This window comes from Scleropages formosus, chromosome 7, assembly GCF_900964775.1.
Source record: "Scleropages formosus chromosome 7, fSclFor1.1, whole genome shotgun sequence".
Classification (NCBI taxonomy): domain Eukaryota; kingdom Metazoa; phylum Chordata; class Actinopteri; order Osteoglossiformes; family Osteoglossidae; genus Scleropages; species Scleropages formosus.
The window spans coordinates 14017033-14034546 of NC_041812.1; the positions used below are offsets into that span (position 1 = coordinate 14017033).

A 17514-nucleotide genomic window follows, 5' to 3' on the forward strand; every position below is an offset into this window, starting at 1 on the left:
CTGAACAAAAGATCAAGAGACATAACACCGAATATGGAGATCATACTTCAATGTATATCTCAAAATTCATGGACACACTGGAGAGAAAGTGCAGCGCAGCATGATAATATTATGAATGCGATGTGTGTATAAAAATGCAAATTGACAAATTTAAAAAATGTTCCACATCTATGCATAATAAACAAACATACAGAGGAGTGATTTGTCTGAAATTGAGAGTCAAAATTAAAACCTGTTACACAAAGAATAAGGAACCTGAATTCAGTCTCCTTCACAAATTTTTATGAAGCTGAAAGTATAGTTGTAGCTGAAGTTATAAATACAGTTGGGACTGGAAGTCCATCTGTAAATCAAAATTTAAATCCAACCACAACTTAGCAGTTTAATAATACAGCTTAATCTTTAATATTTATAAATATATATTTTTAGAAAACAGCAGTGACGCAAATGAAACCCAAAAAGTGCAAAGTGTTTGTATTTGAAAATGTGTAACTGTTTGAACAGGGGGTACAAATGTATTAGGCAGTGCCTTTGTTGCTCTGATTTTAATGCAAATGAATGTCAGATTTTATTTCTTTCCTTTAGACAAAGGCAGTGATTGACAAACTTCAAAAGCTTGTGTCATCTGAGGGAAGATTTAAGAATTTAAGGGAAGCATTAAAGAAGTAAGTGTTTTGGTAGTTTGACCATGGTTTTATGACCAGCTTTAGAGAGAGGATACCATTAATCAGTGTTCTTTTTACAGGACAGTCTCTTTTTATGGAATTTTACACAGCATACATACTTTAGAAATCACAGGCTGAATTATGGTATATTGTGTAATACACTGAGGCACTGTGTATTTCTAGTGAAGAAAATGATCATTCAGAAGATGGAAGTATTAGATTGTGATCATGCCTACGGACAAATGCTTAGCTTATTTTCTACTTGGGCTTAGAGGTCATCTGACCTCTACAGTATATCTGGTAGGAAGGAAAAGTGGAAGTTGAAATGTGAACAGGTTTGTGACAATTAGTAGGGTTTTAATACATGTTGCATGTCACTGATAGTTGGACATGGCTAGGGGCTTGGTCTAATATTTCCCTCCCAAATTAAATTTTTGCAAAATTTGTGCAATATCTGTGTGACCTGACTGACTCCTTGTTTCCTGTCAGCTGTGATCCCCCTTGTGTCCCCTACTTGGGGATGTACCTCACAGACTTGGCCTTCATTGAGGAGGGGACCCCTAACTACACAGAGGACAATTTGGTCAACTTCTCCAAAATGAGGATGGTAATCCAGGCTATGGTTGCTGCAACATTTATGAATGAAGTGTTTGTTGAAGTTTTTAAAATAGCTCTGTTTTTATATCTTTGATGCCCAGATTTCCCATATAATCAGAGAAATCAGACAGTTCCAACAGACAGCTTATAAGATTGATTATCAACCAAAGGTAAGACTTTTCATTCTTATAAAGATAATTAAAAAAGCATGTTTTGCCATTTCCTTCATATTAGAAACAGTAGCCAATAGTGTTAAATTATTGTCAGCAGAGGTTAGTAGTATAAAACAGTACTCAAGTAAAAGTACTGTTACATTAGAAAATTACTCAAATATTTATCCAAAAAATGGACTAAAAGTAAAACAGCATGAGGTCAATAAACTAGAGTATTCAAGTTACTCTACCTGAGCTTTTTAAACGTCTGAACTATTAACAACCTTTTCTTCCCTGGGCTTGACTGCCAAAGCAATTTAGAACTTTTTACCCCTTTTTATAACAGTAATCAAACTGAAGAAGTTCAGAGTAAAACACATTGTTCCAAGCAGCGCCAAGAGTGGGATTCAAAATGACAACCTTTAGGTTACAAGTCATTGTCCTTTGTTGCTGCACTGCTATCCTGTCATTAAAAAAGTCTTGAAACAAAGTAGTAAAATCAAAATAATAAGCAAAAGAAAGTACCCAGTAAGTACATATGCTTAGTCTAAAGAAAGGGTTAGTCATAGTCCTCAGTCAGTCTATCTGAGGTAGGAATGTGACACTGGATTAATCAACTACCTTCCAGTGTTTGCAGCTCTGGTCCATTGCTAGTGAGTGCTGATCAATAACAAGACAACAAATGCTGTATATTGCATGTGTATGGGCAGCACTATGCATTAATTGTTTGTGGAGACAATGTATTTTTTCAGTCATTTCAAATTAGTTTTCATTTTATTGGTGCCTGAAGTTGGGACAGCTGGTAGTGTAGTGGTTAGAGCTACTGCCTTTGGACCTAGAGGTTGTAGGTTTGATTCCTACCTCTGGCTGTAGTAGCCTTGAGCAAGGTACTTACCCTCAATTGCTCCAGTAAAATAACCCAGCTCTACAAATGGGTAAATAACTGTAGGTTGACTAACATTGTAAGTTGCTTTGGAGGAAAGTGTTAGGTAAAGTTGAAATGACCCAAAGAATAAACTGAGGTATATGCTGAAGAACAATACACATGCTTATGTCATGAACCAGTCAATCCTCATCACCAGTTTTGTTGTGTCCTCAGTCACAAATAAGACAAATAGTTTGTCAAACACTTTTTAATATGTTCTCCCAACACTATCTTACATTACATTCCAACTTACTCTCCTTTTGCCACTCCACTGTTCTTTCTCCTATGCGACCTGATGCGCAGGAGGATTATGGCGCTGCCTTACATGTATAAAGCAGATGACATCACCAAATAACAAAATCATTTGTAATTAAGGAGACAAAAGCTGGCAACACAAATGGGACCAATTCATTACATAAGCATGTGCAGCATTTGTCAGCACTTGGTTATTTTCGATACCAATCAAAAAAAGTCCAGTAATATACACGTGCTTCTGTTTATTTTCTGGCTAGTTTCTGTAAGAGTCTATGCTGTAAGATTTATGTGTACATTTATATTATATTGTAATTGCTTTACACATTGGTCCTGCACCACAACTGAGTTTCTATTCTGTCAGTTCACACACACACACACATTTTCAGAACCGCTTGTGTCAGTTCATTTTGCTGAAAAACTAATCGTGGTATTTTCACTCTGCAACATGCATTTTAGAAAATAAAAGGATGAAGAATGCAATTAAAATAAATAAACTGGGAGATGTTTGTATTTTTGAAAATTTGTAATTTGCATACAGTAGGACCCCCCCGGGCCATATCCGCTGCTTCAGTTACTGAGGTTTTACTTAACTGCGGTTGACCACGGTCCAAAAAAATGAAATTGAAAATTCCAGAAATACAGTAAACGTTCATAATTTAAATTGCGCGCTGTTTTGAGTAACGTGATGAAATCTTGTGCCGTCCCGCCCGGGACGTGAATCATCCCTTTGTCCAGCGTATCCACACTGTATATGCTACCCGTCCATTAGTCACTTAGTAGCCATCTCGGTTATCAGATTGACTTTGATGGTATTGCTGTGCTTGTGTTCAAGTAACCCTTATTTTGCTTATGATAATTGTGTGTGTGTGTGTGTGTGTGTGTAATGTCTTCTTGTGCCTAATTTATAAATAGGTATGTACAGTATGTACAGTATATAATGGTCGCTACTATCTGCAGTTTCAGGCATCTGCTGGGGGGCTTGAAACCTATCATTTTTATTAAAACATTGTTACTATAACAAAAAAAAAAAACTTCTGTAAAAGTGATGATGATGGACAAGCGATAAAATGAACCCAGAATGATAGGGACCTCTTGTGTGGTTTATAAGGCAAGGGAGGAATGGAAGTGATTTGCCAATGCTTTCTCTCTACATGTCTGGGGGCTGCAAACATAGGGAAAAATATGCTAACTCTGCACACCCTGAGCAGGACTCAGACCCCACTTAAAGTTCACTGTTTGATACTGCTAACCACAGTATTTTACTTAGGTTTGAATATCAGTCGGACCATCAGGCACTGCTCGTAAGTGGTTCCATTTGTACTTATCTAATTGTAAAAAATTTGGTCAGAAATGCAGTGATAACTCTGGTATCCTTGCTTTTCAGGCTGCACAGTACCTGCTGGACCCAAGTTTGAGACTGGATGAAGAAAGCCTGTATAAAGCTTCTCTCTGGATTGAGCCAAAAATGCCAGCCTGAGGATGATTGAGCTTCCCTTGATTTCTGGCCACTAGTACAGACACAATATCATATGTATATATACTGTTTCTTTGTATTGCATCATGTTATATATGTCCTTTTAGTATGTGTTTCTGGAAGAACCCACATACTGTTGGTATGAAATCTTATTTAGAAGCCTAACCTGCTTCTAAAAATTCACTTTAAACCATATTTCTTATCTACAGTTGCATATGAACATGTAATAAAGTTATTTTCTATTATAATGAAAATTCCAAAGTAAAGTAAAAATAACTATTGGTCCATTTCACGTAATCATAGTTACATTACAATGATCATCACTTTATTGAACTACGATCATGGTAATGCTACTTTTGGAGAATGGACCCAGTGGCTGTTCAGTATGTTCTCAGCAACATACTTTCCAAATTCAATTACAATGTGAAGGTGTATTTTAATACTTAACCATTAAAATTTATTTCTAAGCTATTTTTACATTGCATTCTTTATATAAGATTAAATCTTGAGCATTTTAAGTAACGTTAATTGATTTAAGTATCTTTATTTTAGTAAAGAAAAAAATACAGTTCTTGTGTTTTACTGCAGCTGATGTAGCAATTTAAAAATTAAACAAATATGGACATACTCATATGTATTAATAAACCAAATTAAATCAACAGCTTAAACCCACACTAATAATCCAGTAAAGAGTGGCTGATAAAAACTTTGAAGCCATGTACTACTTACTTGATTTCTTGCTTAGCAATTTTTTTTAGTCTAGTTTGTAATTTTATTTGTGATTTGTGCAACAATTTCAGCTGGTGACAATTTGAAAATGTAGGGTTCTATTTTACATACATTATAACTCTCACATCTGGTTATCACACAGATTCAAACCACTGAAACAACTGTTTGAAAATTGATATCACTTTTACCAATGCCAAAAACATTCAAAACTTTTTTTGGTGTGCAGATATTTTTATATACAGCTGAAGTGAAAGTGACTTTCTTGCTTTAAATTGTTTTAATGATTTTGCATGGTAACAAAACTAAATGAACCCAATTAAACAGGACATCAGTTGGGAAAACTTTGGTCACTCACAAGATCTTTGATTTTCACTCTACTCTCAGATTTTCTTCACTGTGGACACTGGAAAAACCAATTCCTAAATCAACAAACCTGCAGATATAAGGAGATGCAGTATTTTTTGGCAATAATGTGTTAAATGAATTATTTTCATAAAATGTATGTTTGTAGAAAAGGCTACATTAAAAACACATTTACACTTGTAGTGTTACATTGTTGAAACCCATTATTTCAACTTTTATTATGATAGAAGGACATGCTACATTGGAAATAAGACAAAAACAACATAACAGTGGGCTGGAACATACAGTACCATAGAAAATAATTCCTACATTGCTACATACTTGTACTTTGTGAACATTTACTCATTTAGCTGATACTCTGCTCCAAAGCAACTATAATGCTAAGCTACCTAGTTATTTACTTATTTGTACCGCTGAGCAATATAACCACACTAACTTCAGGATAAGTACTTTGCTCAAGGGTAGTATAGGTGAGATTCAAACCTATGACCTTTTGATCTAAAGTCAGCAGATTGACCCACTATGCTACCAGCTGACCATCAAAGTTCATGTAATGAAAATGTTAGTATTAAATGTGTAATAGTGTAGAAGTACAAACCTACAAAGCACACCTCTTTACTGCTTAAAAAGTTAAATGCTACTCAGTTGATGAGACTTAGAATTATCAGAATTACAGATGACTTTCATCCGTTTTGCATATATTGTAAGCCTGTGTACCTATTCTCCAGAAGAAATACTGTAATGTACCCTTTATTTTGTGAATAATTGTAGGGTTTTTAAAATGTATGGTATAAAAACACAATGGTCATGTGGCAAGCATGCTATAATGAAACTGTCTTTACACCTATATATAGCTATACATATTGTACACACATTTACACAAACATTCACCTGTGACAAATGTATAAACACTTTTTTGCTCTGAGCAATACTCAGTGGTATAAGAATTATCTTTGAATTTTTATTTCCAGTTTTCAGTTTTGTATTCAAATGTATGTTTCCTGATTACCTCTTGCAAATAAATTTATTCTATCTCAGGGCAAATGTGGTCTTTATGCATTTTCTCTATGACGAAATTTCATAAGACATTTAGTAGACAGTTTATTACAAATATTTTTCTAGCAGACAGGAACACAGGTAACACATCTAGCACCAAATGCAACCAGGAAAGCCTAATTAAAAGCTATTTAAGGCTAAGGAAATATCTTGCAGAACTGCAATTTGTGGGAGACAAATTAGAGTTGTAATTGTGGAGGTTTTGGTGTAATTTCAGGTAGTCTTGATCTTGTTTCCTGAATTTTTGACTTCTGTGTTGAGTGCACTGTTTTATGTTGTTTGCTTTTGTACCAGATTGAAAATCATGTCAAAATAAAACAAACTTTAAACCAAACCAAGAACTCTCACACACACACACTGCCTGAAACCGCTTGTCCCACATGGGTTCGCAGGGAGCCAGAGCCTAACCCGGCAACACAGGGCATAAGGCTGGAGGGGGAGAGGACACACCCAGGATAGGATGCCAGTCCACTGCAAGGCACCCGAAGCGGGACTTGAACCCCAGACCTGCCAGAGAGCAGGACCCAGCATGGAGGACAGCCCTGGCACACAACTGGGCAATAGTAGTGCTTCCGGAAACTGCATGAAATTCACTGGTGAGCTGGCATGTCCGTGTGGACAGCGCACCTGGAGATCGGAGGTCTCGGTTGACAGAGACCAATGGAAAGCCCGTTCCCTGAAATGGAGCAGGTGGACACACGTTCCCTAGGCGGGGGGTTGGGGTAAAACTGCCAAAACTGCTGCCGTGGCATCAGACGTGTACCAAGGAGACCGCTGCTTGTCTGTGGCAGGACACAAGAACTTCAGGCACAGTTAGAAGGGCTTTTATGAGGTGGTCTCAGAGAAGGTCAGATAAAGTGTGGGTCAGCTCGCACACCTATGGATCCTGTGTCCTCAGAGCAATGTGCCTGAATCCAGTTCCCGTGTTTCCTCCACGCTGTCTCCATGATTTTGCCTTTGAAGTGGACCCTCGTCATATTGTGCTCCATCTCACGGAACCTGCGCAGTCTCTGTGGGGACCCTGTGCTACACCTTTCCCTCGAGACCCTCAGCGGACCTGCAATTTGGCGGGAAACGTCCTGGCGGACAAAGAGGGGAGAAAAGGGTGTGGGTCTCACAACCCGAAGCCACAAAACTTTGTTTACTGTTTCTTTATTTCATTTTTTTTTTTTAAATAAAAACTTATTTCCACAAACTCCAGTTCTGTTTCGCTGAAATCATCCAATAAATACGTATGTAATGTGTAATGTCCATGATCGTGCCACTTTCAATTCTGAATTCATGATATTAATCTCCGCTTGTGTCGGTGGTGACAGCGATCACCGACACGGACCACCCACCCAAGTCACGATCTGTAAACACCGTGGCAGCGAGCTGAACTAAGATCAAGTGTCAGTCTAGTATAAACAAAAAAAACAGAAATGTGGTGTAAGAGCATTTTAAATCACGTGACACTGTTTTTCCCGATACTTCCGCACTCAAAAGTGTGAAAAAAAGGGAAGCGAGAAACAATGCCACGGGTCGTCTCTTAAGTAAAACAAGCAAGTTTATACCGGTTCAGTCAGTCAGTGGCGAGAGCTCGTGCGCGGGCGCGTGATCTTGTGAACTGGGCGACCGAGCTGTGTGCCGCACCATGGCCGTCCTCGCCTGTCTGCTGCTGGCGGCTCTCGTGCGCTGTGCGGGCGGTAGCCCCGCGCCGCTCTCCTCGGAAGGTGAGCTCGCGCTTCCCGCCTCGAATCAGCGTTTGAAACACCGCTTCCCTGCTCGCGCACGCAGTGTGACACTTAGGTGCCGGCGTGTTTGTGTGTGTTGTGAGTTAGTGCTGGCACTCATGATTCATGTGGCTGCTGCGTGTGTGTTTCCTCCACAGACGAGTTTCATTTCAAGTCCTGGATGTCACAGGTAAACACGGCGAATGCTTCCACGGTCTTGGCGAACACGAGCGTCCAGAGCAGAGGGCCGGGGGAAAGAGAAGCCGCCCGCTCATATCTTCACGATAAGAGCTCAGAAAAAAGAGAAGACTTAGACTAGTAGATGACGAGTAGCAAAGCCAAAGGGAATTTTCACTGAAACTCGTAAAAATAACTACTAGTTTAATTAAACGGCGAACTGAGTTTAAAAGTGTTAAATATTTCCAGTGTTTCCTGGTGTGAGAGTTACTTTCACTTTATATGACTGCGGTCGTAGAAGTACCGGCTACAGAGTACTGTTACAGTAACAGTGTGGCACTAGAGCAGGGGTGTCCAAAGTTTTTTTGGTGAGGGCCAAATACAGAAAAATAAGCAAAGGCCCGGGCCACACACAAGAGGTGACATATTGACACATGATTACTGTGTGTATTTCTAACTCACCTATAATGTGAAGAACATTGGTCTCAGTGGGAGCAGTGATGCTGTCCTTTGGATTGAAGGATGGCTGGGATGTCAGGAGAAAGTTTGGTGGTTGAGACACGAAGGACTTCACAGAAATGGCTATCAGTCATTCTGGATCTCAGTCTGCTTTTGTTCTGATTTAACAGAGAAAATGTTTGTTCACATATGTATGTTGAGCCGAACAGGCTCATCATTCTTTTTGCGTGGCGTCTCATCAGAGGAAACTTGGCATGATCCAAACTCTGATAGAAGTCAGGGAGGGAGAGAAGCTAAATATTAAATATTTAGTAAAAAAGTAAATATTTTTCTTTGCTTAATTTTGTTTAGTGGAGAAGCACCTTTTCTGTGACTGGCTCCATCTAGTGTTGAAACTGAGAAGTGCAACAGAGTTGAGCTCAAGCGCCATGTGCGGGCCATATTCAATTATATTTTCAGAATTTGCTGCGGGCCAATAAAAACTGACCCGCGGGCCGCAGTTGGCCCGCGGGCCGTAGTTTGGACACCCCTGCACTAGAGGCACTGTGACTGTGAGTCACATGAACGCGCGCGGGCGCGCGCTCTCTCTCGTGTGTCGTGCGCAGTACGGACGAGCGTACCACTCGGAGGAGTACCACTACAGGCTGCACACATTCACGGAAAACAGGAAGAGGATTGACCGCCACAATGCGGGGAACCACACTTTCACAAGTACACTTTTATTCCATTTCTTTTACTTCTGTTTCTGCTTTGTTATTATTGCTACTCACCTGTTCGATTCCAGTGATGGATGTTAATGCGCTGCGCGATGTTCTCTCTAAACCTTGTTCTTCAGTGGGTTTGAATGAGTTCTCTGACATGAGCTTCGCTGAATTCAAGAAGTACTTCCTCTTGACAGAGCCTCAGGTACTGTGCTACTGTGATTTACCACAGCTGTTGTTGCTGCTGTTCGCAGTCCTGCTGATCATCTTCATCATTTCCTGTAGAACTGCTCTGCCACCAAGGGCAACCACATTGTGGGTGATGGCTATTACCCAGATTCTGTGGACTGGAGGAAGAAAGGAAACTATGTGACACCAGTGAAAAGCCAGGTACGCATCTCAAGATCATAATCTCGCTGATTCTCCCCAGTAGGGGATTACATGAGATATTCAGCATCCTTCCTTGTGTTTGCCTTCTTATATATGGTCTACCTCATAATTACTGTTTGTGAAGAACAGCATATTAGGAAGCATTCATTTTCATCTCATACACACACACACACACACACACACACACACACACACACACCGTCTGAAACTGCTTGTCCTGAGCGGGGTCACAGCAAACCGGAGCCTAACCCGGCAACACAAGACGCAAGGCTGGAGGGGGAGGGAACACACCCAGGACGGGACTCCAGTCCGTCGCAAAGCACCCCAAGCAGGACTCGAACCCCAGACCTGCTAGAGAGTGGGACCCAGCCAAGCCCACTGTGCCACCGCGCCCCCCCATTTGCATCTCATTTTTATTAATTGTATTAATTATATGTCTGTGCTGTTTGTGCTGAGTGATTACAGTGAAAGTTTATGATAAACCTATAATATATTCTCTAATATTAGTTTCAGTTGAGTTGCTATGTAATTAATGTTAATTCCCTTGATGGACTGATGTCCTGTCCACAATATTCCCTGCCTCATGCCCTATGTTTCCAGGGTAGGTTCACAGTGACCCTGTAGTGGGTGAGGACTTTTGATGGTAATGGAATAAATAAAGTCTTAGCAAATTTTAAATGTATAACTTTATCTGAGGTTTTTAACCAAGCGTAACAGATGCATAACTCAAAGGAAATTTAAAGTGTTATGCTTCTGTTTATTGCGACTAGTGGTTAGATTTACAAACAGCCTTCTTGACCCATATATGACATTTAAATTTATTCATTTAGCTGACGCTTTTCTCCAAAGCAACTTACAGTGTATATGTACCTACAACTGTGTACCCATTTGTACAGCTGGGTAACTTTTACTGGAGCAATTTAGGATAAGTACATTGTTCAAGGGTACAACAGCCAGACGTGAGATTTGAATGTGCAACCTTTAGGTCCAAAGGCAGCAGCTCTAACCACTATACTACTATCCTATAAAAAGGTAAAATGGCATAAAACACTGTGTGTTTGTCTTAGATCGCAAATTGTCTCTTCTAGGGTGCCTGTGGCAGTTGCTGGACATTTTCCACTACAGGATGTCTGGAATCCGTCACTGCTATAGCTACAGGAAAACTTCCACTTCTTGTAAGATATACAATGTTTATACCGTAATTCTTAGTGTAAGTTACTCGGTGCTAGTCATATGTGCTGATTAAGAGTAAGTATTAAACTTTTTTTGTTTTCAGGCTGCTGTGGTAAATATTTTTTTCATGAACACTTAACTGGAAAACAATTTTGTACTGACAATTTTTGTATGAGATGTCGATATGGTTAATTGGCCTCATATTTGCTCACCTGCCTGCCTTTCTTTTTTAAGTCAGAACAGCAGCTGGTGGACTGTGCGCAGGCTTTTAATAACCATGGCTGCAAGGGGTGAGTGGTGCTTTGAGAAGTGCACTGTGTACCTGATGTGATGTGGCCCAATATAATACACACACACACACACACATTTTCAGATCCGCTTGTCCCATACGGGGTCACGGGGAACCGGAGCCTACCCGGCGAATATAATACATAATTGCTTATATTCAAAGGTAAGACCCTAGTTCTGCCCTCGATCTTTTTCATCTGCTTCTAATTGATTCGACTTGCAATTTGTCCCAGTGTAGGTACTGGTTCATGAACCAATTAGCACAATTGCTAGATACAATTCATATCCATTAATTCAAATAATTCTGAATTAAACAATTCAAAATCTATTGAAATTGCAAGAAAACTGGGGACAACAAAGCAGTTACATTAGACTCATTAAAAAAACTACTGTGTAATTAGGTATGTACTTTGTAGACTTCATCAGGTACTTGTATCAGATGGTTATTTTAATGTCAAAATGGATGTCTTATTATTCCGACAGTTTGAATATTTAGGTATCAATGTTCTTTTTAAATTGATACCACCATATTGTACTTGCGCTGTAAGTAGTGATTTGGTTTCACAGCACTTGGGCGATGCAAGAGGATGTGGATTTCATCCTTGCTTTGTTGGTAGTTTGCGTGTTCTGTGTTTGTGTAGGTTTCCTCCAGGTGCTCTGGTTTCCTCCCAGTTTTCAAAGATTTGTTTCAGGTTAATTGGTTACACTAAATTGTATGTGTGTTTGAGAGAGAGTGAAAGAGTTACATTGCACTGGTGTATAGATGAGTGACTAGACTAGATAGTGTATTGTAGAAATTATTTCCAGCGAAGAAACAATGTATGTACTTACAACATGTTCATCTTTATCTATTTTCACTTGTTCTTGCGTAACAGTCATTACTTGTAGTTACAGCCTTTAAGTTGGTGGTTTCTAACACTCAGATATGAAACATTAGAAAATTTACATTAAAATATGTAAATTGGATACAAGACAGGTTCATTTATAATGCAGTCCAAAATTTTTGGGCCTAAAGTGTATTTTCACTCATGTTGCTTGAATGTTTTTGTTTTCCTATAATGCTGTGACTCAGTTCAGTATTTTCTTTCAGTGGACTCCCAAGCCAGGCCTTTGAATATATCAAGTTCAACAAAGGACTCATGGCAGAGGATGACTATCCCTACACTGGAAGAGTGAGATCTGAGTATTTAATTGAATATCACAAAGTTATGATAATGAATACAATGAACATAATCTTGTTTTATTCATTCTTTTTTAAGGATGGAACCTGCAATTTCAAGCCCCAGATGGCTGCTGCTTTTGTAAAAGACGTTGTGAACGTAACTAAAGTGAGTGTGCTGAAATATTTTATCTTCTACATCTATCCAGTGTATACATTTTCATCTGTTTCTTTAAAAAAAAAAAAAAAAAGTTAATGCTTGGGTTTCTTTCCACTCCTGGTAGTATGATGAAATGGGTATGTTGGATGCTGTGGCTAGGCTGAATCCTGTCAGCTTTGCTTATGAAGTGACATCAGATTTCATGCACTACAAGAATGGTGTGTATAGCAGGTGAGAATCAAGTAAGCCATAACAATGAACCTGACTGATCAACAAGATTTAATTTGTGACATTTTTAAAAATCTTTATGTAGGATTGTGAAGGAGTTGTCGATACACACAGTCATAAGGTTCTATTTACCATAAACTCCTTTTGTAGTTTTTTTTCTAGTTCATATCCAATGGCAGTGTAAACAGTGATATACATACTTTTTTCATTTTCTGGCTTAATATTGCAGTGTCATGGGTGATGGAAAATTTTTGCTCTGTGACTGATTATATGTTCTTTCTTCAGTACTGAATGCCACAACACCACAGACACGGTGAACCATGCAGTGCTTGCTGTGGGGTACGCTGAAGAAAATGGTATTCCTTACTGGATTGTGAAGAACTCGTGGGGACGTTACTGGGGACAGGATGGGTATGCTATAATAATGTTTTAAGTTTGTAAACTAAAACTGAACATGCTGGTCTGTTTCCCTATGTTAGATTATCACTGTGCACTATGGAGTCAAAGCCAGGCTCCAAAAAGTACTTCAATGGCTAAGTACATTTGTACATCCAAGGAATTTGACATGATATATGCTGGTTCATATACACTGAAAAAACATTAATGTAACATTTGAGTCATACATTTTTGAAGACAAACATTTTCCTCATATATTTCACTAGCATTTTCTTCACCGTTATATTTGCTAAAATATCTGTGGTGCAGTAAAATTGACTGGCATTTCCACTTTCTGCCATTAGTTGGCAGCAAAATGCACTCAACTGCAACACAACAGAGGTGAAGGACTGGCTTCAGTCACCTCACTTCTACATTGTTTATAGCTCATCTGCTGTTTCTGAATTTTATGATCATTAACAAGATGAGAAACAGTGCACATGTTATGGGATGAATCAGTCAACAGTCTTCTCTCCACAAACCCCTATTTAGTGAATGGTGAAATTTTAACAAATATATTACTTTAGGATATACACTGTGCTACCAGTGTTAAGGCTTAACTTGAATCTTTTAGTTTAGGAGCTGGATGCCAACACTAGAATCTTAATGTTCATTCAAGTGGAATATGGATTGTTGTATGTACTTCAGATGCTGTATGTACAGCTCTTCATGATGTAGAGGCCAAGGCATTTTGGCAAGCTACCACCAATGTTAATCCCTGCCGACTGGATAATGCATTGTTGTCTGACTTTCTTTTGTGTGGTCATTCCCCCAAACCAGACAATTGTGGAGCAACTGTGGGTAGATTCAGTGTAAAATTGGATCAGCATTGCTTGCAGCATTTTGATTTTTTTATTTTTTTTTTTTTTAAGCTGTATCTAAGTCCTCTGCTGGGCCTTCTTTATGATTACATTGATATTGGCTTCCTGTTTGATGTTCAGAGATGTTACAGTTCACAGAAACTTAAGGGACTCCACCCTGGTGACTGTTAAACAGCCAATAACAATACACAGTCCACAATCATCTCTGCGTTCTTCTGAGCATTACATTCGACGTTATTGCAGCTAGACCAAGAGACCAGCTGCCTGACCTCCCATCTGTAGGTCTCATCCCTGTTGTGTATGAGACCAATTAATGTGGTGTTCTCCGCAAGCTGAAGGAGCATTACAGGTGGCTCCTTGGAGGTGCAGTGAGGGGTGAAGCGAAGAGCAGATGTGAAAGAGCACACAACCCTGTGGTGCTCCAGTGCTTTGGGTCAATGTGTCTTTGTTCCTACCCAGCTGGTGGGAAGCTCCACACTCCAGACTCAGCAGATTGAGCCATGAAGTACAAAGCAGATAATAAACAGACAAAACAGCAATATTACACCATAAATGATGTTTTACATATCTGTGTAGCCTTGAAGAAGAGTACTCACAAATAATTATACAATATCTTTTTTTCCTTAGGTATTTTTTCATTGAGCGAGGAAAAAACATGTGTGGTCTGGCAGCCTGTGCATCTTACCCTCTGCCTTTGATATGAACTACGATGAAGAATATCCAATGAAGACAAATTAAGTATAATAGAAAAGGGAAAGTTACCAAACAAATGTTCTTCTATTTTTATGCTTTGATACAATTACCTATATTCTTTGTTCTACCTTTTTACTATAACTTTACCACAATTCATAAGCCATACTCAGTATATACCTGTGTTTGAAATTATCTTGAGAATGTCATTAAGTGAAAAAGCTTGAATTACAGATTGTTCCAGTACTGGCTGATTCATGTGCTGTTACTGAGAAGGAAATAAGTTTACAAAATGTGAAGGATCCATTGCTGTCATGTGATTAAAATGACAGATTTTTTTGTTGCTGATTTTAGTCTCTTCTGTGTAAATCACAATATGAATTAAATGTTTTAAAGACACTTGAAAGTTACTATTTGCATTTTGATACGTGTTTTATTAGACAGCTCCGGCTTTTTAAAATACCGTAGACCCAATATAACGCAGACGGCGGGGTCCAGACTTTCATGCGGCGTTGTAACGACTTTCCAGTTGTGATGAAGATTGAAGAAAGTTTAACGGCACTTTGCAGCTGAGAGAAGATTAATGCAAATAAGAACAATCGTCCGCACGCATGTGTGAGTGAAAAGTAATATTTAGCTGCTGGAAGTACTTTAATTTACTAATAACACTGAGTAAAGTGCAATTCAACTGTTCTTGTTTTTACTGACAAACCACAATGTAACGAACCAGAGTTTCCATATGTGATGAGTTCTGTAATTTTAAATGCCATTGCTGAGACAAAGACCTTTTATGTGGCCAACTTTGCTAATTGGTCACATCTACAAAGCATTAATCGGCAAGTCAAAGCAGCATTATTTTGTAGCAGAATAGCTAAATGAAACGATGGGGAAAACGAAAGGGTTTTCGCAACATCGTTGACTTGACTATCTTTGTAAATTAGTCTCCCAACGTGATTAATTTAGAGCGTACTGCTCTGGAGCAAGAGTTGAAGAGAGCAAAGTTACACCAACAGCTCGCAAAAGTAGAAGGATTTACAACATGAGTGACAAAACATCGATCTACTAGGCCTTGTTCAAAAGGTTTTTCACAAAATCTAAACTTTTTTTCACTGTTCGTTTGTATTCTACTAATTGCTATACAGGCAGTCCCTGGGTTAGGAACGTCCGACTTAAGTATAACCCGTACTTACGAACCACCCCTGTAAAGTCTACTATGTTAAAAATTCAAGTTACTGTACATACAATGATTCGTGATAACAAACAGGTGCTACTTTGCGACTCGCATCAAAACATTGCATTGTTCATGGGCGCGTGGGCCTGAGGTAGGACAGACTTTGTTCTTTTCAGTCGGGACTGTCACACCCATGACCTCACCCCATACGTCCACACCTGTCCGAAATCAGAGCAGTGGGGTATAAATAATCCGCACCTGCACACCCTGGTTGCGGAATCTCATTTGAGAAATCCGTCTCTCCAGCGCTCTCGAGTGAACCCACGGCAACCTACCCATCCTTCCAAGTCCCTTGTTTTCCTCAACCCCTCGTTCCCTCTCCTGATGTCCACAGCTCCCGACACTTGCATCGCCTCCTCGACTACAACATCGGACTCTTCCCAAAACCTGTGTTTGTGTATCAACCGATCCACACCTGTCCCCAATCACGAATCTCACCTGGTCCCTTGTGTACCGATGTCATAAAGATCCCGCGATTCGGTTCACGCATCTACCTCAGTCTCCTGCCCGCTCTGTATGACACGGACCACGTTGCCGTTAAGTGTCTTGTGCATTACTGTACTTAGCTTTAATTTTTTTTAGCCCTCCTAGCCATGACACCAAAGCGTAAATGTGATGCAAGTGATGGTGATGCATCAAAGAAAAGGAAAACGATCATGATTGAAACTAAAGTGGAAATAATAAAGCGATCAGAAAAGGTGAAATGTCAGTGAACATCAGTGGAAAAGCGAACATTAAAGTTTCTTTAATGTTTTTTATACTACACACAGACACATTCTCTCTCCTCCTCTTCCTGTCTGTTATACTGTAGTAACATTTGTTATCATTATCATTCTATAATTACACTGTATTATTACCGTATTATATTAAAGATATTTTAGTGTATCTGGAAGTATTTCTTCAATGTTTTTTTATGCATAGAAAGGTGCACAATATACAATAAACTAAAACATTTGACTAACTGATGTTAGAGACGATCCGACTGATATGCAGTGATACCTAACTGTTCCGACTTGCGTAGAAATCCGACTTAAAGACAGACTGAGGAATGGAACTCTTGATCAACTGCTACATCCCAGCTAGACCCCTTCGCTCATCTACTTGTGCTCGCTTGGTGGTCCCACGCAAGAAAGGTAAAGCTCGGAGGGTCTCGATTCTGGCTCCATTGTGGTGGAACGACCTCCCCCTCTCACTCAGAACTGCTGAAACTCTCTGTTCACATTTATAAAAGGTCTGAAAACCCCCCTCTTCCAGACTCACTTCGCCCAGGATCTCTTAAGTTCATGTACGATCTAAATGTTCATGCACCGTAACTTCATGAGCATCACCAGATAAAGCCTTTTATCAGCCGTCACTCCGGCATTGTATTTGCTTGCTTGTGTAGCTTATAATATTAAAAAAATATATATACGTAGGAGGGTATCAGGATTCGTCTATCCTGTGTTTTATGCACCTACTTGAACGATGAACCTCGGTGCAGAAAGTGGTAGGTAAACTAGGTTTGCTTGAGACTTTCATGTCTGCAGTTATGTCTCCTTCTCTTTATGTAATGCACAAATTGTATTTTTGCTGAGATGTACATTGCTTTGGACAAAAGCATCTGCTACATGAATAAATGTAAATATAAATGGAACTCATTCGTAAGCCGGGGACTGCCTCTATTGCATAACTTTA

General features: G+C 39.3%; 2 protein-coding genes across 3 annotated transcripts in view; both read left to right on the top strand.

Annotated features, from left to right (window-relative positions):
* The window catches only part of LOC108931691 (ras-specific guanine nucleotide-releasing factor 1-like), a 32361-nt gene extending 26074 nt beyond the window's left edge, over positions 1-6287 (top strand). For both annotated transcript variants that reach the window (XM_029253494.1, XM_018747653.2), the window contains exons 24-27: positions 586-665; positions 1155-1272; positions 1364-1432; positions 3979-6287. In XM_029253494.1, coding sequence (XP_029109327.1) covers positions 586-665; positions 1155-1272; positions 1364-1432; positions 3979-4071 — 360 coding nt within the window. In that variant the 3' untranslated portion in view covers positions 4072-6287. The remainder of the gene's footprint in view (positions 1-585; positions 666-1154; positions 1273-1363; positions 1433-3978) is intronic.
* Positions 6288-7710: 1423 nt separating this feature from the next.
* On the top strand, positions 7711-14999 carry ctsh (cathepsin H). The gene is made up of 12 exons (XM_018747636.1): positions 7711-7928; positions 8087-8118; positions 9170-9275; positions 9400-9470; positions 9551-9655; positions 10744-10830; positions 11063-11118; positions 12207-12288; positions 12376-12444; positions 12560-12666; positions 12949-13074; positions 14547-14999. The coding sequence occupies exons 1-12, from the start codon at positions 7850-7852 to the stop codon at positions 14620-14622; spliced, it is 996 nt and encodes a 331-aa protein (XP_018603152.1). The 5' UTR covers positions 7711-7849; the 3' UTR covers positions 14623-14999.
* Positions 15000-17514: the final 2515 nt, after the last annotated feature.

Excerpts from the sequence above, each read along its gene's own strand:
- ctsh (XM_018747636.1), top strand. The coding sequence starts at position 7,850 with ATGGCCGTCCTCGCCTGTCTGCTGCTGGCGGCTCTCGTGCGCTGTGCG. Across the intron at positions 12,667-12,948 it reads AAGAATGGTGTGTATAGCAG|TACTGAATGCCACAACACCA; the intron begins GTGAGAATCAAG and ends TTCTTTCTTCAG. Across the intron at positions 13,075-14,546 it reads CGTTACTGGGGACAGGATGG|GTATTTTTTCATTGAGCGAG; the intron begins GTATGCTATAAT and ends TTTTTTCCTTAG.